The sequence below is a fragment of the Eutrema salsugineum genome, unplaced genomic scaffold (assembly GCF_000478725.1).
Source record: "Eutrema salsugineum unplaced genomic scaffold, Eutsalg1_0 scaffold_1, whole genome shotgun sequence".
Classification (NCBI taxonomy): Eukaryota; Viridiplantae; Streptophyta; class Magnoliopsida; order Brassicales; family Brassicaceae; genus Eutrema; species Eutrema salsugineum.
In genome coordinates, this window is record NW_006256909.1 from 882,294 (window position 1) to 893,065 (window position 10,772).

The 10,772-nt window shown below is 31.1% G+C and overlaps 1 protein-coding gene across 1 annotated transcript; it reads right to left on the reverse strand.

The window, feature by feature from the left end:
- Positions 1-726: 726 nt before the first annotated feature.
- On the reverse strand, positions 727-2,604 carry LOC18030100 (1-aminocyclopropane-1-carboxylate synthase 8). Its single transcript, XM_006411790.2, has 4 exons — positions 2,334-2,604; positions 2,118-2,249; positions 1,851-2,011; positions 727-1,752 (listed from the first exon to the last, which is right to left on the reverse strand). The coding sequence occupies exons 1-4, from the start codon at positions 2,478-2,480 to the stop codon at positions 783-785; spliced, it is 1,410 nt and encodes a 469-aa protein (XP_006411853.1). The 5' UTR covers positions 2,481-2,604; the 3' UTR covers positions 727-782.
- Positions 2,605-10,772: the final 8,168 nt, after the last annotated feature.

Genomic DNA, 10,772 nt, shown 5'->3' on the forward strand with positions numbered 1-10,772 from the left:
ACTTTAATCAGCTAATGTAGTAGTTAAGTAGAATACTTGAATGTCCTACTTTGGATTACTTCCCCTCTTGAAATTGCATTTTTTAATAATCTATAGTCACATTTAGTTCTTCTTTTTTAATTTATTCATATCGACAATCTATTATTATTTCGAATTTACATGAATAAAGATAGACGACCACGTCTGTGTATGCCCACGTGGCTGTGAGTGTATAATTTGGGATCATCTTTTGACTTTTGATTGTAGTTCTCGTTGACTTACAAGTCATTTAAACGAAATCGATCACTTCGAAACCAATTAAAGCAATTAGAGAATCGTATATTGAATGCACCTGTTTATATCTATTGTCAACTAGATTAATAAAGGAATTCTTCTAATTGTTCAAAAGAATTAACAAATGTGAACACAGTATACTATATCTAGTGCTGAGAAGTAGGTTCTAATTAATTATATAATAATTAATGAGCGGATTTATTGGGCGGACCCAAGTTACCGCTTCTCAACCAGAAATGTAGCCGGTACATATTTAACATGTGGCACTTTTTAACGTAAATTTGAAGCAAGTTTTTTGACAATTTTGTTTTCCTTTCCAAATATCATTAGTTTGCTTCAAAAAAAATACAGAAAAACCACACTGCATAATCCGATTTAACGGAGAGTCTCTAAAAGCGATACCTAGTATAAATTTCTGATGAAAAAGTTATATTTGACGAACAATCACTCGTAAATAACGACCACAAAAAAAAAAAATACTTATTACACATAAATTTTAATAAACCAGACTATCGTTCTTCCGGTTCACGGTCGTGAAACGATAGCCGGAAAACCCAATTAGAGACTTTCATCTTCCTTAAACTCTTTAGTCTTTGATGTTCGCTTTGACTTCTTGTAGTAGACGACAGTTCATCAACGAACATCTTCAATCTATTCATCGCAACCTTTAATGTCTCCTCACTCATATTTGCGAAACAAACCCTAAACCAACCCGGTTCGTTGCAATGGCATGAAGAACCAGGAGAGATATTGAGCTTAACCTCATAAACGATCTTTTTCCATAACTCAATCTCGGCTTCAAAAGTGTTAGATCTCATTAGATGTCTCATGTCGACCCAACAGAAGAGTCCGGCATTGCTCTTGAGACACTCGATGCCTGAAGCCTCTAGACCCGACACGAGCTTCATGTGCCGGTTTTTAAGGCGGATTTGGTTCTCTCTGAGATAATCTTTGGTGAATTTTTTGTCGGATAACAATGCAGATAAGAGGTTTTGTGTTTGAGAAGAGATTAGACCGAAACTAGACATTTTTGTCGCCGCAGCGACAACAATATCATCATTGGAGTAAATCACTCCAACGCGAAAACCAGGTAGGCCTAGATCTTTAGACAAACTGTAGACGATGTGGACACGCTTAAAAACATCGGTGTTTTCTAGCTTTTTTTCTTTGAGGACTTCGATTACGCTGATGAACCCGGGAGAAGTGAAAACGGTGCCCGAGTAGATCTCGTCACTTATCAAATGTATATTCTTACGTGAGACGAAGTCTAATAGATGGTTTAGTTCGGTTCGTGTTGTAGTAGTACCCAACGGGTTAGATGGGTTGGTTATAAGGACTCCTTTAACTTTTAGGTTAAGCTTCTGAGCTTGCTGGTAGGCTTCTTCGAGTGCCGATTTCGTGATGCGGAATCGGTTTTCACTCGTGCACTGGATCGGTACAACCTCAGCCCCTGTACGCCATTTCAAATCCCTATCAAATCTGCAATTGATAAAGGTCAAGAAAAGTGTTTTAGTTAGCGTAAGTTTTCATGTGACTTGCGAATGAAGCAATATGGTTTGACAAAAAAAGTAACTAACCCTGGATAATATGGCGTAGGGAGCAAGAAAGCATCGCCGGCATCAGCGAGACAGAACATCAGAGTTTCGTTAGCCGAAGTAGCACCCGCGGTGAGGACAAGCTTTTTTGGATCAAAAGAAACTCGGTTTCCTCTATTTTCCGACATAAAATCTGCCATAGCCTGAAAAATATATAAGAGAGAAACAAACCGATTTAGTAAACTGTGCTTCAAGAGGATGATATTTGTATCCGATCATTTTAAAAGTTCGATCCAAATAATATCTTACATTTTTGAAGGAAGGAAGGCCATGATAATCTTGAAAAAGAGCTAGTTCCCGAAAGATGGATTGGCCTTCTCTTTGAAAGTTTGCTGCGTCCGGGTTCTTGGCAAGCCATGACTCAATGAGATCGAAAGATAACTGCAAGAAAACAAGCGAGATCAGTAAGATATATATACTAAATTGTATATATTATCGAATCTGCGTTTGAATATAGTAAATTACCTGGTTTTCTGCGAGACCCATTTGGATGATGCCGTCTGGGTTCTTCATCTCGTCGTAAGGGTTCTTCTCATACTCTTCCCAACCCAAAAAATACGAGGAATCTTGGCCATGAGTGTTGCAAGTAGCTTTTCTTGACAATAGACCCATTTTCTTTAGCTGTATAGAGACTAGAGAGACAGGGGAAAGGAGTAGGAGTTCAGAGTAGAGAGAAAAAGTAGATATTGAAGATTTTGAGAGAGTATCAAAAAGTGGTGTTTTGATTGGATTGTGAGTTATGTTGTAGGTAAGCTACGATCGAGAGGTCACTAGGCATGTGTGGATGTTTATATATAGTTTTCATGCTAGGCCACGACAGAAATTTGACCGGTCAGATATTCGAATTCTTAAACAATTCTTTTGTATTAATTTAATTAAGAGAATTTTAAATAATATTAATCAATTCACGCGTTTCCATCCACCGTCCCTGATCACTCAAATAAGCTCAACTTAAAAGAGTTATCATTACGCTTACTACAACGGTTTATACCTCTCTTCTAAAGGCGTTTGGGATTGTGTGAGTATGAAGTTATTTTACTTAGTATTACTACTGTCTGATTATTATTATTCTGGTTAATATAGATAAAAAATGGAATGAAGAGAGAAACAGTAATGAGAGGCCACACCGAAAGGAAATCTCTATGAAAAATGAGAATTAATGCGACCCACAGAGAATCCAAAAAAAAAGTTTAAATTTGACTAAATATGCATCGGCCAAAACGTATTATTCAGAAAAAGAAAATACACATCGGCAACAAAATAAATTAAAAGGAATATGGTGAAAATTGCCATAATGTCATTGTTACATTTGGGGACTCTTTGGACCATGTTAATGTAATGTTGGTCCACGCTGCTCCATAATCTATACATGTTGTGAACTGTGTCGGCTATGTTTTTATTTCTCGCTCAACTAGTAGTCTATTTATTTTTGGTAAAACTATATAAAGTATGTGTTTCAAATATGTCTATACGATCTTTCACAATAGAACAAATGAAAGGCTAAAAATATTGGAATAAGGTTCTAGAAATCATTACTGTTATGTTACTTAATAGTTAAATAAAACCCCTTACATCATTGAAATCTATATATATATTTCGATTTGTTTCAAAATTTTAGAATATAACTAATTTTTTTTTTGTTAAAAATATAACGAAATATTACATTACTATCTGTTATCGTTATTTATCTTCTAAATCACATACTACTAAATTTAAAAAATATATATATTTTAATATATACCAAAAACTGTGGAAGGTTGACAAACAGTCTCCGCACTTTTTTTTTTGTCTAAGGACACACAGTCAGAGCATGTGATCATGTTTATTACATTATATAGTTTTTACTTATCATCAAATAACTATGCATATTCAAACTTGAATCAGATAAACCGAAATGATCTTTCCTCTAATTAAACTAAAATAGGCTTGACAAAACAAAACAAACAGAAAGACTAAAATAGGCTTGATGTTTAACAAAAAAAAATGCTTGATGACGTGTACAAACGAAATTAAAATGTTTTGAAACCAATGGGAACATGATGAAATCTTTGAACGAATGATATAGGTAGTTCTCTCGCCGGAAACGTGTCGGGATAACATACCAAGTGCAATTCGCGGTTCCTTCATGACCACTCACTTAATTTTATAAATTCTATCAATAATAAATGCTTAATTACCTATTTTAGGCTATATTAAAATAGTTGGATATCGAACCAGTAATTAATAACGTTTTTGAGGTGTGAAAACCATATTATTTGGTTCCCGAAATTGAAAAATTGATCATCTTGTGATGCCGAATCACATTAAGTATCAACGTGTTTTTCAGTTTATAAACACATGTCGGCTCAACGATTGCCTTGCTCTTTTTTTGGTTACTTTAGTTTTACTTTGTTGAAGCTGATAAAATGCTGAAAACAATAATGAAAATAAATAATTTGGATCAACAGTAATTATTTGTTCAACGTCTTACTAAACCGGTCCACTAAACGCGCCCTTAGTTTGTAGCTCCCTGATTTATGAGTGTCCCATTGTAATTGTAAGCATGTCATTGTGATAACCATACCCTTATGATTTATGAACCTATTCAGGAATACTACGCATTTATGTATTTAGTTTTTAAACTATGACTCTTTTATGTGATTCCATTTTTTAAAAACTATACGAAAATCAGTTCATAAAATTTTTATAAATATTTCCAAAAAAAAAGCTAATCTCAATAGTTTTCTTTATTTCCTCATAAATATATTGGGTTTTTTTTAATCAAAAGTTGCTTTTCTTCTGGTAAACAAGATATCAAAGTTAGGCGCAATGTAAGACGATGGGAGGGAGCATTAGGACCCCGTTTATTGAGACCTCCTTTTGGGGGCCTAAGCAATTTTTTTTTAAAAAAAAAAACTATTATCTATTTTCGTAAATTTGTTACGATGCGGTTTGAAACTTATACAGAAAATAATTTGATCATAACTGTAATGTTCTTGACCCTCACGTTTTAGTTACCATGTGAAAACTAATATTTATAGATTTGAATCATCGATATTTTGTAACTGCATTCTGAAAGTTATTAGTTAATCATTTATTTTAAACTAAGACTAAATATATAGTATTTTGATAATTTACAAGACAGAAAAAATTACTAGAGGGTCGAAAAATATTGGATTGCTGAAAGTCCAGTACTATAAATTCTCTCAACCTTTTAATGTTTTGTTTCTCATCTTCGCATCTTCGAAGTTGTTTCGTCCCCTAACTTTTTGCCGTTCAGAATTTGCTTAACAACAATTATTTCGTGACAAACTTTAGACTCTTTGAACAATACTTTTGTACGATTTGCACTTAGGAACGACCGGGATTGCCAAATATATGTATGTTTAGTTTGATATTCATTGATTATAGGTCGATTTAGTCAAACTATGGTCAGGAATCAAAACATTTAATAGATTGTCATAAATTTTCTTTGGCTATAAATATTCATAAATGATTTAACAAACTATAATGTAAATATTTTTCGTTTCTTCACTTTTTTTTAATAAATATCGACTTCAAAATCACCGCTTTAAACTTATTGAAAACTACATTTTACTGATATCAAACGTAATTAATCACTGACTAATAAGAACTCGACCACAATTAACAAGGAAAAATGAGGGGATTATAATAGGGTCCTTATATTCTTGAGATGCAGCAAAAATGGGTCCATATGTGTATCTTCCGACAAGGCCTTGCTTTGAGTTGATTCATTGATGCGCTTTGTGACCTTTAAGCCTAACAACACTAAGTGAAGACAATATGCTGTACAATCCCAAAAGGAGTGCAAATCCCAAAACATATACTAATCGTTAATTGTTTAACTGATGTTTACAATATGAGTCCTGGATACGTATATATAACTAATTTTTAAAAAAAAATTGTTAAAGAAATCGATTAAAAAGTTGATACTGAGATAACACGGAGACACATATGATTCCACAATTTACATTGTATTAGATTATGTCTAACGTTTTTATGGAATGATAAGATCAAACCAGTAAATATACAATTAAATAGGTCTGAACATTTGAAAGCATTGTAACGGTAATTAAATTCTATATTTATGGAGATTGATTTTACTTTTGTGCATGCATGATAATACATTTCATACTATTCAATCTAGGGTTTAATTTTGCGAATTGTTGTAGAAAATGTTTCAGAGATTATTCTAGAGTATCGAATTATCCAAAATTTTTAAAAATGATGATTAGGGATCTAAGAGAAGAATGAGCACATCAAAGCCCAATCGGCAATCGTATATATGTCCCAAAATGACAATGTCATATACATTATATGTGTATGCAAAATTATATTTATATATAATTTATAGACACGATGTGAGTTTCCATGGAGTGAGTTTTATAGTATTGCCAATGTATAAATAATTATTATTGCTATTTTTCTTTTAATAACCAATTTGGGTCCTATTCAAATTAAGTGACAACTAACGTGACGTTCACGTTGCTCCGATCCTCAAGAATTTCCTAGGAGAGACACTCTGTGGACCAATTTCCTTCACCTCCTCCATAACGTAGGACCTTTCTTCAACCCCCCTCCATCTTCAATCTTATATTACTTCTTTTGTCTCTTCTTCCTTTCTAAATAAAAACAAAAACAGCTCGATATTTTTCATTGTGACAGAAATTTCAAATGTTATCCAATTATATATGTCGTACTTTTGACTCGGATGACAATAGTATTTGGTAAGCAACAAACCAAAACGAAAAGACAGTAGCATTTGGTACCGTTGAATAAACTCGATCTTCAAATTTAAGTTGTCGTTGTTTTGGTTCAAGTCAAAAATTGATTTCTATTAGACGCATTTTATTTGTGGCCACTGTAAACATAAGAATCACGGGGAATAAACTAATTTTTTACTGACAACAAATGATAAATCAATATATATACATATATATATATTTTTTAATTATTTTTTTCTTATATATATATATATATATGTAACCTCAGTCTCTAAAAAATAACAAATTAGTATCTATGAAATTCATCATGTTGAACGATTATATGTATTAATATTTGTTGCGTTTCTAATTTATCACTTCGGTATTCATGTAGGTCTCGAGATTTACTTTATTGGATCTTATATTAGCTAAAAGAAAACATGAGAGGTTTTAAGGTGACCTAATTAATGTCCGTACAAGTTGGAGGAAATACGAAACACGCAACATGTACACGGAATGATATCCACTTATCCACTAACTAGGCGCGATTTCTAGGAAGCTTATATAATTGTGTAGTGTTTAGGCTTTGATGTGTCCCTCTAGTGTGTAGTTCACAAGTTACAGACTTTGTCGATATGTACCTACATTGTCCAAGTCAACGAAAATCACACATATAGGGTCAACTAATTAAACTAATCCTTAATATTATCCATAATATCTAAGATATACATGTCTATGTTTCAATTTCAAACCTTGAAAATATTATCAAAATATTAATTGTGTCGCTAACCCTTATCACAACATTGTTTCCAACAGCAATGCATGCGCTCTTTTTACAGTTTAGAAATTCTTATACCAGGAAAAAAAAATTCCTATCGAACATTTACCTCAAAACAAAAATTTCTTGCATGCTCCATTAAAATTTAGTTACCAATCAAATTCAAAAAGTATATATATATATATATATATATAGTTTTATTTGGTTTTACTTCTCTACGATCATATATATCTTTGAATTGGAAACTTTGCCGTGAACTTGAAGGATATACGTCAAATTGGGACAGACAAGAAATTAATTGACTGAACAATAATATTCCAAAATGTCAACAAAGATATTAATGGTTTACAGCAATGTGTGCGGAAATATTAAGTTGGAAAAAAAGAGTTTAATTTATGGGAGACGTTACGTAGGTGCGTGCGTGTGGGCTTATTTGTGTATGGGAGCGATAGATTGAAACCGATGTTAAATCATTTCGTTAACTAAATGCCGTTATGATATACTATAGTTTTTATGTTTTAAGATAGGTGCCGTCTTAAATTTTCATAGAAATTTTAAGATATAATATCTAATTTAACCTCAAATTAATATAAAAATATATATAGTATAAGCTAAAACATAATACCAAAGTCAAATTGGTGTTTGTTAGCAAATAAAATAAGATATATACATATATATATAATGTATATCTTATTTGTGTGAAAAATGTGAAAACAATACTTAGTATGAAATGCATGGAGAAAATAGTTACAAATTAGTTAAATATTTTAAACTTAAATACAGAACATTTTCTATATTTTTTTCTAATACGATGATTGGATTCATTAACCAAAACGTAAAAGAAAACAACAATCTAACTTTGAAAAAAAAAAACACTCTAACTCCGTCCCTAGGAACTAGGAAGGGATGGTAGGTAAATTAAGAGACTCAACATCACAATGAAGGTTAAATTTGATGATGTAGCATTTAGATTTGGGCTGATAATGGGCTCCACTTCTTAATGTATATAGTTTCAACCCCTTTCAAATTGTTTTCATATCAGTCATCGCCCATTCCCTCTTGTTTCTAAATCGAAGGTGATCATTGACACTCTATTAATCATTTGGGTAGGCAGAAGTTTTTGGTAAACAGTTTATTCACAGGATTTTCGGATCAATGGGTAAAAAAAGATAGATCAAACAGACTGCCAAATTCTTGTCCATATAGAATATCATTCAAAGTCGCTCAGAATTCACACTATAACTGCAAGTTCTAGAGATTTGTCTAAATTTTGTGAAATTGATTATGAAAAAACAAAATACAGGAAAAGAAAACAAAACTCTGATTTTGAAGGTAAAACCGTAAAGACAATTCCAATATGATAATCGAAACCCATTTAAACAATATTCATCCAAGTTAATGGCGCATAATGCGTATTCTTCTACAGCCCATATGGCTGCTTTCAACCTAGAGGCCCAAAAATAAGCTCGTCTTCATGAAGAAGAAGAAAATAGTACTTGCAACCACTCATTGGAAAACAGTTTGATTTTCATACTCGCACAAATTTAATGGTCTTACATCTATTCAATTAAAATAGAAGATTAAAATAGAAGCACATTTAGTACTTGCATCCAAACACTCCCAAAGTTTTTTTTTATAATATTTTATTTTATTTTTATACTTAATTTCCGAAAATTAGTTATTAATTTAGATATTTTTAGATTTCCTAAAATCTAGGTCATCTTTAATTTAAATTTCAAATTATTAGAAATTTAATTAAATTTAGTTACAAAAATTTGCATTCAATTTAATTTAAATTCAAAAAAATCAAAAACAATTATAATTAAATTTTATTACGAAAATTTAGATAATAATTTTAATACTTTAGAATTTCTTAAATATAGGAAAGATTTAATTTTAAATTTTACATTTAAATAATATTTTTATAAAATGCATAGTAAATAAATATTTTATCGTATTTTATCATAAACAATCGGTTTAAAATATCAAATATTTGAGATTAATAAATATTTATATTATATAATAATATGATCGAGCTAATTAGAGTTATATATATATATTTAAGGTCCATGAGTTAATTTATTAAAACATGTAAGACATTAAGATGATTTGAGATAATTAAACTAACATGTTAGCTCGTTTAATATATATATATATATATATATTTTTTTTTTAATAGCACAAAGAGTAAATAAATATATTATTATGTTTTTTCATAATCAATTGGTCCAAATATTCCATATTAATAAATATTTATAGGGTTATATAATTATAATTATAGTCTTATACGGGTTAGTTTGTCAAAACATGTAAGATATTAAAAATGATTTAAGACAACTAAACGGATGAATTACCAAATTCATAGATATATAGATTGCTTATGTGTAAATCTAAATTCACATAATAACAAAGTTTATAATTAACATTAGATCAATGTATACTTAATTAACGTATACTCTTATTCTACTAATATACAAATTTTACTGTTTAAAATTAAAATATGAGAACAATTTTTTGATTTAAAAAAATAAATAACAAAAATAAATTTTGTCTAAACAAAAAAGATAAATGCAACTTATATTAGAATTAAAAAATAAAACATTCCCGTGCGGACGCACGAGGTTAAAATCTAGTTCTTATTTACGTCTGTTTATAGAGATAATCAACAAAGTTTCATCAAGCAGTGAGTTAACTGTGAGTTTATGCTGTTTATTTTCATGATTTTTATTTGTAAGTGAACTTAATGCAAAACATCCGAATTAAACTGATCCAAAGGGTAAGAGAGTTTTGTGTGTTTCCCATCTTTAAAGAGAGCATAACCAGGAACCATCATCTATCAAAATATCTAAGCTTAAATGACTCCATGTCTCCATGTGAACCTAAATTATGTTTAGGAGAATTCTGATTAGACCTTAATTTTATGAGATTTTGAAATCAAATTTGGGCCATGGCCCAACGTTCACCTCCGGATTTAAAACCAACTCTTCCAGACGTGTGAAAGACATAAAATCACACGTGTTTCTCGAATAAAATAAAGTAGGCCAGTTTTGTAATTATACTCATCCACGGCCCAACTCATCCACACGTGTGGAAAATTGGGAAAACATGTGGGAAGGACATTGCGTATGTTCAAAATCAAAGGTAACTTTCAGCATTGAACCACTCATTCATTTACCCCCCACGTATGGGTACAGTAATTTTGCTTCCGGCATAATTATTTCATTGTAAGTGGCTCTTAAAAGTTTCCAGAGCAATAAATTCTCCAAACTGATAGACTTAAAATTTAAAATATACATTTATCATTTTTTAATGTCCCTAAATATCATGGAGGAGGGAATATTTTAAAATTTTGGTGAAACTTTAGGGAAAAGCTGATACGGTGGGGTGTGAAAAAGAGACAAAAGGAGGGAATTTAGTAATAAG

Coding starts and splice junctions, on each gene's coding strand:
- LOC18030100 (XM_006411790.2), bottom strand. CDS start 2,480: ATGGGTCTATTGTCAAGAAAAGCTACTTGCAACACTCATGGCCAAGAT. Junction 2,250..2,333: donor TGGGTCTCGCAGAAAACCAG/GTAATTTACTAT, acceptor GTTTTCTTGCAG/TTATCTTTCGATCTCATTGA. Junction 1,753..1,850: donor CCTACGCCATATTATCCAGG/GTTAGTTACTTT, acceptor TATCAATTGCAG/ATTTGATAGGGATTTGAAAT.